Below are 23895 nucleotides of genomic sequence, written 5' to 3' on the forward strand. Positions count from 1 at the left end.
CCTCAAAGTAACCTATTAAGGGTTTTGAGGTTTTTTGAGAACTAGAGTGACTACTTTTGTTCTTTCCTACAAACATGATCTTCAACCACTGTCGTATTCCAAATGCTATCTTCCTTTTTATATGAAGCACAACATTTATTAAGTGTGTACCAATTGTGAGATTATAGGAAGAGAAATCCAGTTATGTCTTTTCCATATTGTTCTTACTATGTGTCAATTTTAATTCCACATTCAAAACCACCTCGGTCTCATTCTTGTCCTCTTCTATCACCCTTTTTAAAATTCGTTTTTATGATAGAAGTAGACTCAAACATAACATCTGAATGCAGCATTCCCAAATATTTTCCAAAGTTAGAACATATTACTTCATTCTGTTTTAGTGGGACTTTTCTCCTTTATAATTAACTATAACTGGTTTTGTAATTAGTTCTTTCTTCTTTCCTCTGGTGTCTAACTTTCAAAGTTCTCTCTTATCATGCTTTTCCCCCAATCAACAACATTTTCCCACAGGAATGTTTCCTACACTTAGTTTTAAAATATACATATATTTTATAGAATTTTAAATAATCCTTAGGAAGGAACCTTGTAATTAATTTCACAACCCTATTTCAAATCCATGTAATCTCTTAATCTGTTTACAATTTTACAAAATCAATGTTTTATCACCCTTTTCCTATTTTTCATTTTTCTATTTTCCAAAGTTACAAGTGCCATTGTAACTTTGAATGGTCACTAAAGGAATGGTTGTAAGTGAAGGACTAGCTCAGTGGTGGGATTCAGCCGGTTCACACTACTTTGGCAGAACTGATAGCTAATTTTTTGTTGCCCAGGCCCAGAATGGACTTCCAGAAATGACATCCACACAGAGAGCCGGTTGTTCACTATTTGAATCCCACCACTGGATTAGCTGTATACCTTATGAATCATTTTGAATTTATAATACCAATTACTTAATTCAAAATAAGAGTGCAATAATTGTAATAGGTAATTACTTTAAATTTTTTGCTTTTGAAACATTTTAATTTAAAATATTTCTAAATTTTAACTAGTGAATTATAATTAAGGAATGTGTTAGTTTTGCTCTTACATAGTGAATACTATTCATAGTTTCACACATTAATATAAAATATGCAATAGAAGTTTGATACGAAAATAAATATTTTGCAATACGTATCAGCTACTGTTCAGGAAGATACAGAAACAAGACTAACCATTGTCATGATAACTTGCTGATAAATGCATTTTATCTTAAATTTGTTATGCAAGCAAATACTTGTTAATATGCAGGACATTGCTTCATTTTTAAAACAACAGCAAAAATATTTGTTTAAAGGTGATATTTATAATATTGAGCTAGAACTGCACAATGTTTCAAGTATGGATTAAAAAATAAAAAAGGATTTTTTTAAAAAAATAGCTGTATAATGTAATATAAAGTTCATTAAGTAATATTGAGTATTACATAGGTGTAACCAGATATTATTTAATTATTTTGCTCCAGTTAGATTTTCTCTGCTCAAATAACAGTTGTCTGTAGATATAACAATAATTTCTCAATATTATTTGAGAAATTAAGTCATTTGACAAAGCTTATATGATAATAAATCTATTAGTTTTTAAAGTCTGCAAATGCTACAGAATTCCTGGAAACTTGGCACTGAGACAAATCAGCCATCAACAGGCACATAGAGATAAGCAACATTTGCATACAATTCAAACGTTATAATAAAAAAGCTAAAATGTAAAAAAAACTTGCCAACATTTAAATCCTAATTAAGCAGAGATTAATACCAGAATTATTACCAGACCAATAATCAAGTAGTAAACAGTACCCCAAACAAGGAACGAGCAATTCAAATAAGCAATCAAACAGTAAACAACAGCCTCATCTACCAAGAAGTAAACATAATTTCCATCCACATTCACAGGACAAGCCACTGTATATAAGCCAAAAGCAACCACCACTCCCTTTTAGCACTGAAGATGTTACCTAGTCGGATAATGAAGTATCTGCAAGAAAACAACTATGATCAGAGAGCATCAAGAATTCCAAAGCATCATCATTTTAGTCCTGGTGTCAGAAAAAGTTCATATTTATTTTATCCTAGCTCAAATAAACCAACTCAATATTCCTTTTTCTTTGAACAATATTAATCTTTAGTTACTTCAAATAATGTTGAAGAACTTGATTTGTTTTCATTTTTTTCTTCTCTCTTCTCACAATAGTCTTCAAAACTTTAACAAGCCTATTTTTTAAATCTAACAGGAAAATTATGCAAGTCACTCTGTTGGTTTATTGTATTTATATTCTTTTTAATTATGGCAACATTCGCCAAATTATTTTGTTTGTTGTGTAAAATCTTTTCCCCTGTTATTCTTGTAGCCTGTCGTTCATAAATACAATTTCAACTGAATCTTGCTTTTGTCAGGTAGAACTATTTCTTCTTCCATAATTTCATTTACAGTCTCTTCATAGAGGTAGATGTTTCTGTTGAAATTATTAAAATTAACTTCTGAATCCATTGTTCCCTCTACTGTCCAATGTTTAATGTTTATATAAAAAATATTATATTTTTTTTAAAAAATAAAGCAAAACTTTTTTTCCATACGAAGAATTCTTTATAATCAATTCCAAAATCTTATTTTAAATTTAAAAACTTTGGTTAAAACTCTCTTTCACTAGTTTTTGAAGGAAAGTCACATAGAACTGTGAAACATATCACTCTAGAGGTTTCTAACAGAGGAAAAGCATTTAATAAGCAATTTCTGAAAATGATTAGAAAAGGAATTATGCAAACTTAGTGTCCTTTCAACGGTGACAACCATGGTTTGAGAAAGATTGCTATTCGCTCATCTCCTACAACTCTAAACATACTGGAGATCACTATCTTACTAGTCACCTCACAAGAAGCATCTGTCTGGAGCACTTGCAGGCCATGTCAAGCCCTCTCCTTGTCCTGAGAGGAATTATCAAGGAATCTTACCCATTCTTCATTTTGCCATGACCAGTGGGTCTGCTTTTTGGAGCTGTCTTAAGTCTACCATTTCTTTCTCCAGAGCTCCCTTCAAATCAGTGTTTTTCAAATTTGGCAACTTTAAGATGTGTGGACTTCAATGCCCAAATTTTCCCAATCAAGTTTGATGTTATAGATGATAAGTTATAGATGATAAGAGCCAGATAAAGTTGGCAATTATCTTGCAAACATTCTAATAGGCCAGCATGATTCTATCTGGAAGTCAGCAAAGTAGATTTAGCTCTCTGTATATACCACAGAACTTTTACACTGACCTAATTTAATATTCTTTCTTAGCAATATTAGAAAATAGATTCAGGAACATCTGCTGCAATGATGAAAGCAATCCCTGAGGCACAGGGGCCATTGAACTGCAGGTATATGCCTTGCTCTATATTGGATTACCACAATAGACTTTAAAACAGTTTGGAAATTTCAGTTGGCACAATACAGCAACAAATTTTTGGCAAGGTAACACATGACACAGGAATAGAGATTTGCATCTCCCCACCCCACCCCGAGTGAAGTAAGAAATAGAGCTGCTGCTGATCTGTCTTTGGGTTTTATGTTCTGTGTTAATAAATAATATTGACTTAAGAATAAGCAATAAGATGGCCATATATATGGATGATATTTGGGATAATTTATAAAAAGTTTCTTTAAACTAAGTAGTGAACTAAATAGCGCCTATGGTTTAATAAGTGTAAATACCAGGATCTGAGTATTTTGGTGATTTCTTACTTCAAGCATTATCTTCCTATTCAGTAAGATCTAAGATGGCAGTTTTGAAGAACTACCATCTTTGGGGGCTATAAAGGTGGGCATTTGTCCACTGCCGCCCTACTTTTCATTGGGACTAAAGCCTGTTGAGATTTAGGAAGGCCATTAAGACTTGATTGTTTCAGGAAATCTTTGAAGACTAAAAAAAGGTAGGAGAACTACCGTATTTTCCGGCGTATAAGACGACTTTTTAACCCATGAAAAACTTCTCAAAAGTTGGGGGGTCGTCTTATACGCCCAGTCGTCTTATATGCCGGAAAATAGTACATAAATCAATCGAGCGCCCCCGTTCTTGCAAAGCAACTTCAAGCCTCCTTAGTCCAGTCCCCCCTCCAACGTGACTCTCCCTTCCCACCCCCAAGAGCCTCTAAGCCCCTTCCCCTCCCCCTTGCAAACGCCAGACCCCGGGAGCTCTTGCGTTTATTCCAAAGGGTGGGTGGAAGGAAAAGCCCCTTTCGGCTCCGGCGTGGCTGCAAGTCGACGAGCCCAGGAAGGCATGCCCTCCCCTCTCACTGTGGAGGAAGCAGGGCAGGCTGGCATCGGGCAGGAGCCGGCAGGGCAGTCCTGCGCATGCGCGTGCTCCCCGGCTGCTAAGGAGTCCTCAGGGAGCCGTGGCAGGCACCTCACACCCTTCCCTCTCGAGGCGGCACCAGCAGAGCTGTCCGGCATCAGGCGGGAGCCGGCAGGGCAGTCCTGCGCACGCGTGCACTCCCCGGCTGCTAAGGAGTGCTCGGGGAGCCGTGGTAGGCACCTCACGCCCTTCCCTCTCGAGGCGGCACCGGCAGAGCTGTCCAGCGTCGGGTGGGAACCGGCAGGGCTTTGCACCATCTGCATCAGACGGGTCTGAATTGGGCTTGTGTCGGACACTTGGCAACTGGCATGTAAGTATTTTCCGGCGTATAAGACGAAAAATCTTGAAAATCTTCTCAAAAGTCGGGGGTCGTCTTATACGCCCAGTCGTCTTATACGCCGGAAAATACAGTAATGGTTTGTAAGATACAGGTAATCCTCGACTTACAACAGTTTGTTTAGTGACTGTTGAAAGTTACAACAACACTGAAAAATATGACTTATGACCATTTTTCATAATTACAACCTTTGCAGCATCCCCATGATCATGTGATCAAAATTCAGATGTTTGGGAACTAGCTTATATTTATGACTGTTGTTATGGCCCCCGAGGAGGCTGGTTCCAAGGAGGAGGAGAAAGAATTGGAGCTGGGACCGCCTGACAGGAAGGGCATGCTAGGGGGTGAGGATGATGCTGTCCTGGGCCCCTCAGGCATTGGGAGAGGTGGTCGACCAGATGGAGAGCTGCCTACCTGCACAGATACAGGGGAGGATTGGCTGCTGACCGGCAGTGGTGCTGATAGGCAGCCAATCTCCTCTGATGAGGAACAGCTGCCTGCTCCACTGATCCAAGGGCAAGGAGAGTGGAGCCTAGGCAAGCCTAGAAAAGGACTGCAAGGCTACTCAGGAGGAGGTTGCCCCACCCCTTCTCACAAGGAACACCTGGAGGGAAGTAACTTTAGGAGAAGCCATGTTCCTGGTCTTTGCCAGGAACAATTGTTTGTTTTGGCTTACACTCCCCCTGGCTTTTAATCATGTCTGTTGCTATTTGCCTTTCCTCACTTGGAAGATAGCTCTTCACATTTGTTTTGCACCTCGCCCTTCTCTTGTGGCCTACATTTGGCCTTTGCTTCACTGGGGCTTTGAAATTGCTTCTTTTCTGGGACCTGCTTCTTGTCCTGAGGACTGCCCTTATATTGTGCGTGGACCCTGCCTGGTGGATTGGACTAGGAACCCTGGACCTTGCCCTGTCAGCATGCTCCTACTCTGGGGGCTATCTTGGTACTAGAGGGAATGTTGTTTGGGGGACTGAGGGTGGCTGTCTTCAGGGAAGTGTGAATGGCCTTACTGGTTGGAGGGCCATTGGCTGGAACATTTGTTAAGAGAAATAAAGAACTCTCTAAAGGCCTGCCTTGGCTTGACCACCTGGGCCATATCAACTGTTGCTGTGTCCTGGGGTCATGTGTTCATCTTTTGAGAACTTCCGACCAGCAAGGTCAATGGGGAAGCTAGATTCACTTAACATCTGGGTTACCAACTTATCAACTGCAATGATTCACTTAACAACGGTGACAAAAATATTGTAAAATGGGCAAATTCACTCAACAAATGTCTCACTTAACAACATGAATTTTGGCCTCAATTGTGGTCATAAGCTTTGGACTATTTGTACTAGACATCTTCATTTCTAACTCAGAAAAAGGAGATCCATGGATGAAAGAAAACCACTGTAATACTTTCTAGGATAAGAAAGGAAAATTAGTATTATATGGCTGACAGAACACCATATAGGTAGTGAGGATCTATGGGAATTTTAGTGCTCTTCTTTCCTGCAGTGTTCAAAGTCAATCTTGGTTCTATTTCAGTCTGCAGAAGATATATTAAATGTGATTACATTGTAATAGTGATGGGGTGCTAAATTATCTGAATATCTATTCTGTCTGTAGCAGGCTGGCAGAACAAACAATGTGGATTTCCCAACTGTTACTCTCTATTTGATGAATCTATAAGCATTTGATAAAAAGATTGATGGAGAATTTTTGTTTTGTTTTGGGTTTTTTTAGAGCTATAAAACTTACCCCAATAAAATTATGGACTGCATTGAAATGACTACACAGATAAAAAGTGGGGGTTATTTTAAATTACTTCTACACAGATTTCAAAATCCTTTTGTCTCATAATAAAGCTTCAATTTTTGGAGGATACAGTACAAAGGTAAAAGAATTATGAGTCTTTCCTTAATAATTGAAAACAAAAATGCATTTTCACAATGTATAAAGCTAATGAATGGAAAAGCTCAGATAGTTCTTAAGAGTTTTGCATATTGGCCTAAATTTAAACAAAATTAATTGTAAGCATTGGGGTATAAACTTAGTATGTATTCTCTTGGCTACAAGAAACACAATTTTAGCAGAAGCATTGTTCCTTATGTGATTATGGCATCATTTCTTGGTGGAATTATTTTTATGTATGTACAACATATATCTTGATCTAAAACTTGAAATGAAGTTATGCTGCTTACTCACTTGCATAAGATGGAAGAAAATCAATATCATTTTCCTTATTAACAAGCAAATTATTTTTAGTCATGCTGCCTTTTCAACAAATGTTTTCCTTGTACAGCAAAATTTAAAATTAGAAAGCAAGAGTCTTGGAGCTAAAATGTCTCAGAATATTATATTTGTATATTTAGAGCATTTAGAAGTAGAATTCTAAGCCAAATATACCGGTATTTCAATACAGGATATTTGACTGCTATATGAACAATGGCTTATTCATTTTATTTACATAGTAAAAGTTATTTCTATTTTTATTAAACTGTTTGAAAAAGCTATGCTAAGAAGTGAAACCTTATATAATGTCATTCGTTGATATGTTGTCTGTATTCTTAGTAGAGAATATTTTGGCTATGGAAAGGTTGGTTAAATGTGTTCTGTGACCCACAAGTAATATAGGGTTTGTGTCACAGTGGTTATCATGCTTGAAAATGACATGTAATGCTTTATACTAGGGGTAGAAATTAAATAAAGTATGAGTCTAGTAGCACTTGTAGGTATTTTCCTATGGAGACTGAATATATGTGGAAAATTAATGGCTCTAGGAGAGTTCCAGAATATTCATTGTCTAATCTGACTTGCACTGTCCATGGCTTCATTTTTATGTTGTTTGTGCCATGTTCAATGTGGCTAAATAGGCATAGTGCTGTTGTTTATGATTTATTAGCAGACGTGCCAAGGATGGTCCATTATAAAACAAGTGATGGATTGATTGATTGCAGTGGGAGCTGGTCAGGCTTTGTCAGTTTGCTTGTTGTTTTGCACATTTTTTTTTAAAAAAAACACCAAGTATGCTATGTTTCTTAAAAAAAATGTCTCTTTTTGGAAAATCCAATTCAAAAGGAAGTTTGTGAATAAATTCATACTCATACTCTTTTTGTGTTCAGATTTGCCTAAAAAGCACCATTTAACTTAATGTTTGAAAAAGAAAGTTGTCAGGAAGTTTAAGAGTCCTAATGATCTGTAAAATAGCACATTCACTTCTGTCGCGCTCTTGTGAACCACACCACACTAAGCAGGAAAAACATCCAGCATGTTCTATTTCAAATAGATATATTTCAATGAGTTTGTCGTTTATGAAAGTTACCTCAGGATGGAAAGAAAAAGAATAAAATTAGTGTCAGATGTACCTTTGATTGAGAGTTCAATATTTAAAGTGGAATCAATGGAATTAGCCTACAATTCAAACTATCATGTATAAATAGTATATATCAGTCCAATTTTGCAATAATTTCTATATATAGCTAGTATGATATCTCAATAAAACTACGATTCAGTAATATTTAACACTCTGTAAATATGAAATATAGGCAAGTGGCAGTATTGTTCATGAACACTAAAATGAGGGATATTGAGTACTAACATCTGCATTATATTAGAAAATACAGAGCAGATTGTATTTCACTTTTATCCAATTTGGGTTTATCTTGATGAGAAGTTTTCCTAATCTGAAATATAGAAAAAAAATCCTTAATGATAGAACACTTTGTTTATATCTAAAGATATATTTATTTCAAATAAATTTAAAACATATTTTTGTAAAGATAGAAGTAAAGTCTCCTGTCCAGGTCACTAAATGAATGCATTGAGGGGGTTTTCTTTCAAATAAAAAGGAACATGTTTTATCATTATCTTCTTCCAAAACGTTATTTCAAGTTAATATTTTAGTCTATAGCTCTGGGAGCTCTGATATTCTTCGATCCAAGTGCAACTTGATATTTTTAAAACAGCCATCATTAGGTATACTAACGCTGCCAGCTTTAAGATGGCTTTAATTTAGAAACATCTTCCAAGCCTGTGGTGGGAGTCACTTTCTGTGATAGTAAACCTGCCATGTGTTATGTATTCTGCTCAAGAGCTGTAAAAAGCAATAGCATATGCAATCATTAAGATCAGCAGTTATCTTCCATTCAGTGATGGGCCAGCCTTAAGCACTTTTGGTGGTGGCAAAATGCTGCTCTGTCAATCTTATATAAGTTAGGCTGGAGTAATGTAAAGCATAAGTGGATAAGGACACCACAGTTGCTGCTTTCTTTCTGAAAGTAAGAAAGGTTACTTGTATCCTTCCAGTTTTTTTCTGGTGAGAGAAAAGCAGCTGCAGAAATGCTGGTCTACCAAAAAAAAAAAAAAAGTGAACAACTATCTCTGTCTTTGGTCCTCTTGGATGTTCCTGTACAGACAGACAGCATAATCTTTTGGAAGATTTTTTTATTTCATTATGCTCAATTATGTTCTTGTGATCTGCCATGACTTCTTTTGAAATATGGATTGTTTTATCTGTAAACTGCCCAAAGGGTCCTTGAAATTGGATGGAAGGGAAAGAAAAAAGGAATGAAAGATGGTGGCTACATCTGTACAAATCAAGTGCTCCCCTTTTTTAGATGCACGGCAATGCTGCTAACCATGTTCAGGAATTTGGGGGATGAGGGGATAGTATGAATGCCAATTTGCGTACCATAAAGAATGCTCAAACTCATTGTTTCCTTTTCAGAAAAAGCTGAAGAATGATTTTTAAATTTGGAAAGCAGATTAATGACACTCTTCTTCAGTGGTGTAGCGTGGGGGGTGCAGGGGGGCCCAGCCGCACTGGGCGCAACATCTGGGGGGGCGCACTCGCAGCTCTCTGCCCCTGCCTGGCTTACTCACTCTCTCACTGCAGTGCTGGCTGTGCGAATCCGATCCGAGCCGCCGGGTCGCTGCCCACTGTGGAGGGGGGGTGCCAGGCGTGCGGTGCGGTGCACGGGTTAGGGGGCGCAAATTACTTGCCTTGCCCCGGGTGCTGACAACCCACGCTACACCACTGCTCTTCTTTCAGACAATTTTATTTCACAGCAATAGGGAAATTAGGGAAACTTTCATAACAATGCTTGTCATTTTACATTATCAGGTGCAAAGTACTAGAAATAAATAAGATTTTAAATAGGAATGTTGATTTCTTTAAAACTGCAGCTATTCAACATTCCTAAAATAATTGTGTTTTGCCCCGTTAGAGTATTTCTAATGGCTATTACTTAGTGGCAGTTTTTTTAATAGACTGTAGAGAGTTCAATCTTCATGTAACAGCTGGGTAGAAGAGCAATAGCTGTTTTTTTATATTTATTTAGTTAGATTTAGTTATTTAGTTAGATTTATATACCGCCCTTTCCCTGAGGACTCAGGGCGGTTTACAGGGAATTAAAAAAAAATCCAACATACAAAAGTTAAAAACCGAATTAAAAAAATATTAAATTAACCCTGTAGACTTAAAAACCCCAATTAAAATTTCTCCTCAGCCTGGGCCCGAGAGCTCAAAGAGCCAGGTCTTCAGGCCCCGGCGGAATGATCGGAGGTCGGGGGCAGTTCTCAGCTCCACCGGCAGCTGGTTCCAGAGGGCCGGCGCTCCCACTGAGAAGGCCCTATCCCTGGGTGTCACCCGCCGGCAATCTCTCACCGGCGGAACCCTGAGCAGACCCTCCCTGTGGGAGCGCACTGGGCGAAGGGCGTTTGATGCCGGCAGCAGGTGTTCCCTCAAATAACCCGGACCCAGGCCATTTAGGGCTTTATAGGTGATAACCAGCACCTTGAATTATACATCAAGATAGATAAACAGACAGATACTTTATTATTGTTACAGTATATACCAGCTCAAAAACAAAATAAAAATGTGTGACAAGTAACAACCACAGTAAAAGCCAATAATGATAAAACTGGTGTGATCGATGTGTGACATTTTTACAAAGAGTAAAACAAACTTAGCCACGTTAAGAAAAAATGGTTCACAATAATCATTTACACTGTACAACTAAGTAAAAGACACCTTTGCATAGTATAGTGTTTGTTGAAATGTTCAATTGTGACTATACAAATCATCTGAAAAGTTCACCAGTTTAACTCCATTTACCAGGTAACAGCTGGGTACTATCCAGAAGCATGTCTAATGTGCACTATTAAAAATAGTTTTAAAAAGCTCCCCAACCTATACTGATGCCGAATTGTCTACATGCAAATGCTACTTCCTCTCAAAACTGTATAATACAGGGCTTTAACCTTTTCACGGATCGTACCACTTTTAGGACATAACAATATTTGAGTACCACCAGTGATTAGCAAGGTGTCAAAAACTTGACACCCTCTAAAAAGGGGAGGAGGGGAATTTTGGGTTTTACTGATTAGATTCATTTCTTGTTATAGAAACGGCTATTTTATAATATTACAGAAAAGTAAAAGTTGAGGTTCAGTGTTAATGCTTCCTTCTATTGCAACAGAGGAAGTCTGCTCTTTTTCCCTTCTCCTACTCACTTTTCCCCTCCCTACTATTTGCTTTTGTATTTTTGTATTTTATTCTATAATCTAATAAAATATTACAAACTGTAGGGAAAAAGGAAAAAGTACCAGTTTTAATTGTTTGGGTGGCTGTTCCTTTGGTGAATCACTTTCTCTTTGCACTGATAAATGTATGATAAATTTATCCATGTTTATTAATATGCACCACTACCAGCTAGCTCAGGGGTCTTCAAACTTGGCACTTTTAAGACTTGTGGATTTCAACTCCCAGAATTCCTCAGCCATCATAGCTGGTTGAGGAATTCTGGGAGTTGAAGTCCACAGGTTTAAAGTTGCTAAGTTGGTAGACCCCTGAGCTAGCTGGTGGGCCCTTCTTCCTCTCTCCCTTCTGAGTTCTTTCCACAGTGTAGTAGACTGCACGCACCCCACAATCCCTTCCCTGTACCCTTAAAGACACAGGAATCAAGTGCAAAGCAAAAAAAGGCTCACAAAATAAAGAAACACATAAACTCCAGATTTTTTTCCCCTTTAAGCTTCCTCAGGCGTGTCATGTGTCACAATCTGAGACTGAAAGTCTCTAGCAATTGTGAAAAGCTTTAGCCTTAAATTAAGTCTGTTTACCTTCAAAGAAAACTTTCTAAAAGCCATAGACAGACTCAAGATAAGGGGGTAAAACTAATTACATTTGGACTTCCAGTTCCTGTTTTTCAGTGAAGCAGCTGGATAATTCGAAATGCTGAATCCTCCAGCTGAAATTTCTTTTTTTTTTGTGGACCCTAAGGGGCCAGAACCCACCCTGAAGGGGTGGAATGAAGGAAGGAAACCCCAGGGACTTAGGAGAGATGGCAGTCTCTCCAAACAGTCCAGGAGAAGCCTCCCAGAAACCAACAGAAGAAAAGGTTGGCTAACTTCATGTCTAGTCATAGCTGAAACAACGGAAGTCATAAGCTATTAAACTAAGCGGATCTTAAACAGCATGCTTGAATCTGGATAAGAATAATGATTTTCTCTATCCTACCTATTTTCCTAAAGAAGAAAGTCCCCAAAATAAGAGATCTCCGAAGAAGGAAAGGGGGAGGGGGACTCTGCTCCCTCCCTTTTGTTAGCAGTGAAACTTACCCTTTAGAGAAAAAGACTAGAAAGACATGAAAAATGAGCAAATGCTGACACCCGCCTGGTGGATGAGGATTTTTTTTCTTTGAACTTTAAAGTTTTTAGAAAATGCAGCTGTGTAAACAAAGTGAGAATAACAAAGCTGAAGTAATGAATACTTTACAAAAGTAAACATATGATAAGCGACAACAATTTCAAAGGACAATGATTCTAAATTACATAGAAATCCAGAATAATTTTGAGAGTGTGAATCAACTTATTTCCAATTTAATTTCACTCCAAGAAATTTCCCAGGAAAATACAGTAGAGATGACTGAACAAAATTCTGAGGATAGAGACTTAAAGATGGAACAGTATAAAATGATTACAAAAGGAAACAGATGATAAGCAGCAAAAATTTCAAAGGACAATGACTTTAAACTACAAGAAAATGCAGAACAACCTTGAAAGCATGAATCAACTTATTTTTAACCTAATTTCACTTCAAGAAATTTCTCAGGAAAATACAGTAGAGATGACTAAATATAATTCTGAGGATAGAGATTTGAAGATGGAACCATATAAAATAAAAAATTATGATTTAATTCAAATATTAAATATTAGGAAATATTTCAACATGTGTAAGCAACTCTGAAGATAAGGAGAAGAATGAGAAAAAATTCCTTTTAGGGAAACAAACGACACAGCAAAAGATATTGATTAAAAAAGGCAATGGCCAGAGAAAAAACACTAAAATGAAAATTCAGAAAAAAGATGGAGCTTTCCAGGGAGAATACTTTAAAAAGAAACATTTGTTTGAATATGGCTAAAGAAATGGAAAAAAAAACTTTGAAATACACTGCTCTTAGAGGGATGATTTTTTCCCCCTTAACTAACATAATATGTTTTTTTCTGAAAAAAGTTGAAATGATTTAAACAAAAGCAAATGTTTTAGTTATTTAAACGTGACGATAAGAAAAGCATAAAAATGTGTTTTGAATGAGAGTTAAAGGATTATATGATTAGAACTATTGAATGGAATGTTTAAAAATTAAACAGATTAAATACATTTTAGCTATGGTCAAAAAGAATAAGAAATTGAGGGAATAAATACATATCAAATTAGGAGGGATACATATTTTAAGTTATATGTTATTTTTTGTATGTTAGTGCTCTTGTCTTTTTTTTCTTGTCTCCCTTTTCTTTCTTCTTTTTCTTCTTTTTCTCTCTTTTTTCTTCTTTTTTGTCTCTCTCTTTTCTTTTCTCTTTCTACTTTTTTACTTATTGATTAAGAAATATAAAAGCATGAGAGGGTTTATATGGAAAAAACAGAATGAAATCCACCAAGGTAAATATAGTTAAGTGTTAAAAAGATTGTCACTTGTAAGAATATTTAGAATTTGGGGGGAGTAATAAACTGAAATAAACACGGTAACAGGATTTATAATAAGGCAATTGAAACTATATATTTAACTGTTGTTAAGTAAAATAAGGAAAATTGTTTTAATCTAATGTTTTGCAAAGAAAGATACTTTGGGGAAAGGGGAAATCAAATGAAATTAACATATGGAATAGAAATTAATTGTTAAGGACTGTCTTATAAATGTTACCCAGACAACATTCTGTTTTATAAATTACTGAATGATTTATGTTATGTTAAAAAATCCTAATAAAACATTTATACAAAAAACTAATTACATTTCTTTAAAGGGATTAAACCTTTCCCTGTTGTCTTTTTTTCCCTTTCCCACCCAAACCACCTCCTTTTATAGCCTCTGAAGAAAAAGTGGGGAGGGAGGAGAACCTCAACTTTTTACTTTTCCATAATATTATAAAATAGGCATTTCTATAACAACAAATGAATCTAATCAGTAAAACCCAAAATCCACCCCCCCCCTTTTTTTTTAGTCATCAAGTTTTTGACACCTTGCTAAGCACTGGTGGTACTCAAATACTGTCATGTCCTAAAAGTGGTACAATCTGTGAAAAGGTTGAAAAGCCCTGATCTAAGGCCTATATCTAAACTGTGTAAAAGCACTTCTGATTTAACTAGATCTGGTCATTCAGGAGCAAACCTGATTTTTAAAGAGAATTCAGTTATGTCCAATACAGGTTGATAATCTGAAAATATATGTCTGCTAACACGTCTATGGTGATTCTCAATCATCCAGGTCATGGTCGTCCCACAGGTGCTTTTCCAAAAGGCAACTGGACTTTTTCAAGAAAGTCCAGTTGCCTTTTGAATAAACACTTTTGGATGTCTGCCAAGAGCTTTCTTTTTCTTGTGGATTAGATTAAGGTTCTTTGCTTCATTCACTTCATCATCTTTTCTTAATTTATTAGCATTTGATTTATTTCTATGTTTTTATCAATGCTTATTGGATTCTTGCTCTTTATTCTTAGTCAATTCACCTTTTTAGATAGAATTCAAAAGTATCACCTTGAAGTGCATATTGTAGTGTCAGTCAAGAATTCCAAAGGCAACAATGCCCCATAGTTCTCCTTGAGAAATTCTAGATTATATTAAATCCTTAATATTAGACTTCCAAATGATCATTTGCCTTTCCTGTTTGATGTTCTCCGGATGTGCTGGGTTATAATTTCCATCACAAACTACCATAGACAAAGAACAGCAATAATGCTGGTTATGAAGAAGTCTACCTTGATTATAGATTACTGAAAACTATTCCTGCCAGTTTTAGGCAAATGTTAGTTTTGGGTGACTTCAATCTACCATCCCTGGGAGGGTCATCTGAGTTGGCTCGGGAGTTCATGGCTTCCATGACGGCCATGGACCTGACGCAGGTAATTTCTGAACCGACTCATGAGGGAGGCCACACCCTGGACCTAGTTTTTTTATCTGGACGATGGTTGGATGATCTTGGTGGGGGCTCTCCATTTATCATGCCCCTGTCATGGACCGATCATCACCTCCTGCGGCTGGTCTTCCGTTTTACCACCCCCCGCCGTGGGGATACGGAACCAATTAGATGGTACCGTCCCAGGCGCTTAATGGACCCTGATGGGTTCCAGGCGGCGCTGGGATCCCCACCTGCCTCCGTCGCTCACAACTCGGCGGATGCCTTAGTGGAAGCCTGGGAAAGGGCAGCCACTGGGGCACTGGACCGAGTTGTACCCTTGCGGCCCCTGACCCGGTGCAGATCCCAACGAGCTCCATGGTTCTCCGCGGAGCTCCGGGAGCTGAAGCGTCGGAAACGGGGCCTAGAGAGCTGCTGGAGGTCCAGCCGATCCGAATCCGACCGGTTGCGGTTAAGAACCTATATTAGGTCTTATCTCGCTGCGATGAGGGTGGCGAGGTGTAATTACTTCTCCACCCTCATCGCGTCCGCAGATAATCGCCCGGCCGCCCTGTTTAGGGTGACTCGCTCGCTCCTTAATCAGGAGGTGAGGGAGGATCCCTTGCAGGGTCGTGCCGAGGAGTTTGGTCAGCATCTGTCGGATAAAATCGCTCGGATTCGGACCGGTTTGGACTCCAGCTGGGCAGAGTCTGGCGATCAGGACACGGGCGGTCTTGTCAATGTTACCTGGGAGGAGTTTGATTCTGTGACCCCTGATGAAGTGGACAGGATTATGGGGAGGCTGAGCTCCACCACATGTTTATTGGACCCGTGCCCTTCCTGGCTGGTTTATGCAGCTAGGGAGAGGACACGAGGCTGGTTCCAGGCGGTGATATCTGCTTCCTTGAGTGAGGGTAACTTCCCCTCCGTCTTGAAGGAGGCGGTGGTGAGACCCCTCCTCAAGAAGCCTGCCTTGGACCCAGCTGTGTTGAACAACTTTCGTCCAGTCTCCAACCTTCGCTTTCTTGCGAAGGTTGTTGAGAGTGTGGTGGCGCATCAGCTCCCTTTGGCCCTGGATGAAGCGGATTATCTGGATCCGTACCAATCGGGTTTCAGGCCCGGGTACAGCACAGAGACGGCATTGGTCGCGCTGGTGAATGATCTCTGGAGGGCTCGGGATAGGGGATGTTCCTCTGTCCTAGTCCTATTAGACCTCTCAGCGGCTTTCGATACCATCGACCATGGTATCTTGCTGCGGCGTCTCAGGGGATTGGGAGTGGGAGGCACGGTCCTTCGGTGGTTCTCCTCCTATCTCCTGGGACGCTCGCAGTCGGTGTTGGCAGGGGGGCAGAGATCGGCCCCTAGGTCTCTCGTTTGTGGAGTTCCTCAGGGGTCGGTTCTCTCGCCTCTCCTGTTCAACATCTATATGAAACCGCTGGGTGAGATCATTCGTGGTTTTGGAGTTGGGTATCATCAATATGCTGATGATGCCCAACTTTTCTTTTCGACCCCAAACCACCCCAGTGATGCCCTCGCTGTGATGTCCCGTTGCCTGGAGGCGGTTCGGGTCTGGATGGGGAGGAACAGACTTCAACTCAACCCTGACAAGACTGAGTGGCTGTACATTCCGGCATCCCGGGACATTCAAAATGTTCCATCTCTTTCTATGGGGGGTGAGTTGTTACCCCCCGTGGATAGGGCTCGCAACTTGGGAGTCCTCCTAGACTCACGACTTACCTTGGAAGAACATGTAGCAGCTGTGACTAGGGGGGCTTTCGCCCAGGTTCGCCTGGTGCGCCAGTTGCGGCCCTATCTGGACCGGGATGCCCTGTGTACGGTCACTCATGCGCTCGTGACCTCTCGCCTTGACTACTGTAATGCTCTCTACATGGGGCTTCCCTTGAAGACCACTCGGAGGCTCCAACTGGTACAGAATGCGGCCGCGAGAGTTGTCTTGGGAGTTTCCCGGTACTCCCATGTTACACCTTTGCTCCGTGAGCTGCATTGGCTACCAGTTGTCTTCCGGGTGAGGTTCAAGGTCTTAGTGATGGTTTTTAAGTCCTTACATGGCATGGGTCCGGAATACCTCGGGGATCACCTGCTGCCGGCGTCAACTCCCCTCCGCCCAGTGCGTTCCCACAGAGAGGGCCTCCTCAGGGTGCCTCCGGTCAGAGAATGTCGGCTGGTGGCCCCCAGGGGGAGGGCCTTCTCTGTGGGCGCCCCGGCTTTGTGGAATCAGCTGCCGGTGGAGCTCCGGATGGCACCGGATCTCCGCTCCTTCCGGCGCGGGTTAAAGACCCACCTATTTGAACAAGCTGGCCTGGCCTGATGGGGAATTAATTTGGGTTTTAAATATTGCTATATTTTATTGTTTTATCGTGGGCATTAATTTAATTCTATTTTAACTTTTGTAGTTTTGTATTTTTATTATATGCCCTGTACACCGCCCTGAGTCCCTTGGGAGAAGGGCGGTATAAAAATTTAATTAAATAAAAAATAAAAATAAAAAAAATGTCAAAAAACCATAGAAAGCAAGATGAAATATGGGCTTGAAACCCACATGGCAAGATATTGAAAAGTGCTATGTTAATTTATGTTAATTTATATCAAGCAAACTTCCTGGAGTGCAAAACAGAGAACTATGGTGGAATGAGAATAATATATTACTATTGATATTATTTTCACTTTCAACTGCTCTTTCAGAGAAGAATTGAAGTAGCACAATTTTATATTCTTTGAATCTTATTTCATTTATGTTTATTTTTTTGAAGAATAACCAACCTAACATTAACCCACACCATTTTCTGGGAAAGCGTTGAAATAATCTAAACTAATACTGTAATAAAATTTAAACCAGAATCCAAGGTTGATTAATGCAACTTTCTTGATATCATAAAGAATATGAGTCCAATAAACTATGAATCAGCCTACTGTGGGCATTTATACTAGGTCTTGATAAAGATAGAAACTGCATATTTCAGTAAATTATTTACAATCAAAGCCTTTTTAGCAATAAAGTTCATATTTAGCATATTTACCAATATTTTTAATGAGTAAACAACCTATGAAATCAATTATATCAGCGAATTTCAGTTTCTGGGGAGAATAGATGATATATTAATTTATTTTTTTCCTTATTGTTTTTATCTCCAACAGTTGGGATGATAGCAGTTCCGTTAGCAGTGGCCTCAGTGATACTTTGGATAACATCAGTACAGATGACCTCAATACTACATCATCGGTCAGTTCTTATTCTAATAGTACTGCTTCTTCAGGAAAAAAAATATACCTACCCATATAGGTCTCTTAATTTTCTGGCTGGGATAGGATATTTAATCCAGACAGCCACTTGGATGCTTTGTCACTTTTTCTTAACATACTTGTTAAACACATAAATTCTTTACTAGAGTGTTTTCAGAGTGGAGTGGTGCGGTTTATTTCTTTGGTTTTCTTACTGTTTTCTTTGTTAGAATTATAATAGTCCTAAATCTCTTCTGACATGTCATTATAATTAGAACTTCTGGTACAGCCATGTCATAAAACCATAATGAAACAATTAATTGAATCAAAGCAACAAAGGGCCACCTTCTGTGCATGATCTTCCTGTGCAAAAAAAAAGTATAACTATTCGCCACCCCACCCCCATCAAGAGAGTCATAAACACTGCTGGAGTTTAATGACATGATTACATTTTCTATTGATCACAGCACGATGTTTTCAACAACCCAAGGCAAAGTTCTGTGCTGCATATGGAGGCAAGGTTGAGGCTTAAAGATGTAGCAGAGTCCTTTCTGAGCATATCACACTCTTAGTTATAAACAGAGTGTGAAATAACAACTAATCTCTGAGTAAACACATTTAGCCCCAATCACATGGCTTGTCAATTAAGAATCATGTTCCTGTCAAGCCACTTACTGCAGTACTGACAGTTTTGTAGGCAAATTGAAAATCTTTCACAATTTGAATGTGAAGCTCACCTGCTAATTAAATATATGATCCTCATATTCTTAGGTGTAATGAAGAAAACAATCTCAAGAATCAGCATTAATTTTTGTTATCTATTATTAGTCACTTTCAATGTTAGGTTAATGTACTTAGCACCAGTTATACAAATACCATTTCCATAAAAACAGTCAGAGTAGGGTGATCAGAGTAAGACATTAAGTAAATAATAACGTGTACTCTCAGGCTGCAGTGACTGAAATAAAAAACCTTCCTCAATTAATTTCATTTCATGATATTTATTTTTGGTAGCTGAAGACAGATTCTGAAAAACGTTCGGTAACTGATGGAGAACCTTGGGGGAGCAGTGAAGAACTGAAGAAGCCAGAGGAAGATCTTGAGAGTAATCTTGACAACAGTGGCAAGTGGAGGACCCATCCTCCTGGATTGCTTGAGGAGGCTGAGAAAGGAGGGCAAAAAGGTCCTCTTCCCATCTCTCAGACAGGCTCTTGGAGAAGAGGCATGACTGCACAAGTGGGAGCAACATCATCTAGGCACAAAACAGGAGGAAGTACTATCAAAACACCTGGTAGGAAAGGCATTGAAAGTGTTTCATGTAAGACTAGTAGTTCCCTAAGTTGCCTTAGTTAACTTCAATAGATGGGAAAAGTCCATGTTTAGCTCCTGGGTATAGAAAACCAGCAATACTGTAATATTAGATTTATTAAACAGATAATTTATATAACTGAAGCGTATCACTTGAACAATAGTTCAGAAGTATTTGGTGGGGAATAATGATAGAGTATAATATTGCCATATTTCCTTTGCAGTTGTGGGATGGGTAGGTAGGTTTTCCATTAAGGGGAACTCTCCTTTCATCTTTCCTTGTCAATTATTGGGTCTCCCTCTCCATTCAGGAGTCAAGACTCCATTGTGTCTGGCTATTTCCCTATGAATATCTTCAAATTGAAACTTTGTACTGCCCTCAACTTTCCCCCTGGCATGTTGTTTACTGCCCAGTTATACGTAGCCTTCACCTTAAGAAAGTTGAAGGTATGGTGCAAACCCTTCAAAAACAGGTGTTTTGCAGCGTTTGAAAGGCCGTATGGGCCTCTGCTCATATATATATATGTCTTGAAAATCTGAAACCTACTAGACATGGATTTCTGCAGCAATTGTGCTCTTCTTTAGGAAAAACAGATGATGCCAAAGCTTCTGAAAAAGTAAAAACTCCCCTGAAAGGAGCTTCCATCCAGCGTTCCCCTTCAGATGCAGGAAAAAGCAGTGGAGATGAAGGGAAAAAACCCCCTTCTGGAATTGGCCGATCAACAGCCACAGGCTCCTTTGGTTTCAAGAAAACTGGAGTCAGCTCTTCAACAATAATCACTGCAAGTGGAGCGACCATAACAAGTGGCTCGGCAACTTTGGGGAAGATGCCTAAATCTGCAGCCATTGGTGGAAAGTCAAGTGCAGGAAGAAAGACCAGTCTTGATGGTTCTCAGAATCAAGAAGATGGTGTCTTACATATGAGTTCAAAGACCACTTTGCAGTATCGAAGTTTACCACGTCCTTCAAAATCAAGCACAAGTGGGATTCCTGGCCGAGGTGGACACAGATCTAGCACCAGCAGCATCGACTCTAACGTCAGCAGCAAGTCTGCTGGTGCTGCTGCCACCAACAAATTGAGGGAACCTACAAAGATTGGCTCAGGACGATCAAGTCCTGTAACCATCAACCAGACGGATAAAGAAAAAGAAAAAGTGACAATATCTGATTCTGAGAGTGTATCCTTGTCTGGTTCTCCCAAATCAAGTCCAACATCAGCTAGTGCCTGTGGAACACCAAGTCTCAGACAGCCAGGTTCAAAATATCCAGATATTGCCTCACCTACATTTAGAAGGTAAAATGTTTTATATGAAAATTATTGTGATACTTGCCTCCTCTCAGAAGAGATGATATTCTACAGCTGTATTATGGAGCTGGTTTCCATTGGGATCCTTGGAGAATTATGGTAGTTCATACAATAACAGCAATTACAGCTTTGCTGTGAAATATGTTGAAAACCTAGGCAAACTATTTTTATTTTACTTATTTATCAAATTTTGAAACCACCCATCTTCCTTACAGAAGGAGTGAAACTGTGACTCCCAACTTATATCTTTGCAACATTTAAAACAAAATATTGACTAACAAAATAATTTTGGAACTTCCAATTAGGTTAAAAGTTGGTCTGACATCTACAAATAGCTGCAATCAATTTATTTGGAAACTATGAAATGCTCATCAGATGTTCAGTGAACAGAAAAATATAACAGATTGTCTATAAACAGCTGTTGCAATTCAGGATGCCTAACAGGACAGGAGAAGACCTGTACCAATATAATTTAATTGGTGAAATCTACTATAGAATAGTTATCTATATACCCGGTAAATGCTTTCCTCATCTAGTTAAGAAAACATAAGTGGAAACCTGCTTTTACTTGCTTCTGGATGGTTGATAACTGATTAGGACTATCATAGTCTTAAGGATCCCATATATGGTAGAATTGCAATTTCATAACCTTAAAAACTGAAGGTAGTCTAGTAATTTCATCCTATTAACTTCTTTTTAAGAAAACTAATGTAATTTAAAGCATATATTAATAAGGTAGGGACAGGGTTGTAGAAACCATGGCAGATGCCTGAGATATCTAACTATGATGTTCCTTATGTTTAATCATTCCATTATGTGGAAGATTGTGCAAAAATATGCAAGCCCCTCTTGATTTGGAGATTTTTTGAAACAGCAGTGCTTTCATCAGAAATGTTCTCCAAAAAATAAGAATAAAATTTTTAAATCATATTGGCAACTTCTGGATATTAAAGCCTGACTCAAGAATCAATACAAATTGTTCTACTAAAAAAAATACAAATATCTTGAAAGAAAGCTGGGACTACCCTCTTGTGGCCAGTCACCAATACAACATTTTATTTAGGAATTGCTTACCACTGTGGCTTTTATTACAATATAAATAAATTGGATGCTTATTGTTTTTCATTGCCATTCAATAAGCTATAAATTTAGAAAAGCCTTCCTGCAGAATTTATAGAAGTGTAGATCTTCTATAAATTTTAGATCTTTTAGAAATGCAATTTTCTGCAGTTTACAAAAGAAATCTATTTTCTTCTGTTGGAGACTGCTGGAGTGGGCTTGTAGAATAAATTTAATGAGATAAATAAAAATAACTTTCATAGATATACACAGATACATATGGAAAGAAACTGAATTTAGCATTTGGTACCTAATTTGAGATTTGAGAAAAATATTGATTTGTTGGCTGTCCGTAATCATGCCGTAATACTTTAATTGTTAAAATATCTTCTGATGAAGCTTTTGAAATACTTGTTGGGTTTGATGAACATTTAATCTTTTTAGGCATCTAGATAAAGAGAGATTGTTGAATTTATTTTCTCTGTAAGAAGATCCATATTTCTTAAAGGACAAAGCTTGAATGAGTGCTCTTGAATTATTATTTTTTAAATGACATCTAATAATGCATAGTCAAAATGGATTTTCTTATAAGAAACGTAGAAGTAACTTGAGCTAGCTGTATCCATATACTGATATTCCAGATATTGTGATGTGAAGCTTTGGTTTCTAACATTTAGGTTGTTGGTTTGCTTCTAGGTTATTTGGTGCCAAAGCCAGCGGCAAAGCTGCCACCGCACCAAATACAGAAGGCGTGAAACCTACATCTGCCATGCCCAGCCCTAGTACCACATTAGCTCGGCAAGGCAGTCTGGAATCTCCATCTTCAGGTACAGGTAGCATGGGCAGTGCAGGTGGGCAGAGTGGAAGCAGTAGCCCCCTCTTCAATAAGCCCTCGGACTTAAATACAGATGTTGTAGGCCTAAGTCACTCCTTGGCTTCAAGTCCAGCTTCAGCCCATTCTTTCACATCAGGTGGTCTTGTCTGGGCTGCAAACCTGAGTAGTTCTTCTGCTGGTAGTAAGGATACACCAAGTTACCAGTCAATGACTAGCCTCCACACCAGCTCTGAATCTATTGATCTCCCTCTTAGTCATCATGGCTCCCTCTCTGGATTGACCACAAGCACTCAAGAGGTTCAGAGCCTGCTCATGAGGACTGGAAGTGTCAGATCTACTCTTTCAGAAAGGTGAGTTAATCACACACACACACACACACACACACAGAGAGAGAGAGAGAGAGAGAGAGAGAGAGAGAGAGAGAGAGAGAGAGAGAGAGAGAGAGAGAGAGAGAGTCGTATTTGAGATTGGGGGCAAGTGGACACTCTGAAAAACTAAGGAATGAAAAAAGCCTAAGAATTCTTTATTTCATTCAATAGATTCTGTCTATAGAATCTATTAAATTATGGTTGTTTGAAATTAAGATACTTGGGAAACATTTAGAAAATAGTGATGACATTAATAAAATTAATAGTTACCATGGCTTCCTTCATTTGCTTAGATCATTCTCAAAATTGCAAAAAGAGAATAATCCAAGTAATTTAACCCGGCCAATGTATATTATATGTAACAGTATAATTGTGCTTAATAAATTATAGCTTATTTTATATTAATGCATGGAATTTGGGCAGAATCTACAAAATGGCTGTCTTCTGACTGTGGCGAAGCATGATATAAGTAATCTCTTCTCTGAATAGTTAACAAGCGTTTCACACACACACACACACACACACACACACACACACATATATATATACACACACACACATACATACATATATATATATATATATATATATATATATATATATATATATATATATACTTTATTATTATTATATAATACTTTATTATTAAAAAGTATACAATATATATATTATAAAATAAATATAATAATTTTTTATGGAAAAATCAA

General features: G+C 38.5%; 1 protein-coding gene across 1 annotated transcript in view; it reads left to right on the forward strand.

The window, feature by feature from the left end:
* Nucleotides 1–23895, forward strand: part of NAV3 (neuron navigator 3) — a gene marked incomplete at its 5' end in the record, with an annotated part of 387240 nt that overhangs the window by 301787 nt on the left and 61558 nt on the right. Inside the window, 4 exons of the mRNA XM_083365121.1 lie at nucleotides 18229–18313; nucleotides 19327–19603; nucleotides 20206–20914; nucleotides 22682–23170. Of these exons, the coding sequence (XP_083221247.1) occupies nucleotides 18229–18313; nucleotides 19327–19603; nucleotides 20206–20914; nucleotides 22682–23170 (1560 nt within the window). The remainder of the gene's footprint in view (nucleotides 1–18228; nucleotides 18314–19326; nucleotides 19604–20205; nucleotides 20915–22681; nucleotides 23171–23895) is intronic.

This window comes from Vipera ursinii (genome assembly GCF_947247035.1).
Source record: "Vipera ursinii genome assembly, chromosome: 6".
Taxonomy (NCBI): Eukaryota; Metazoa; Chordata; class Lepidosauria; order Squamata; family Viperidae; genus Vipera; species Vipera ursinii.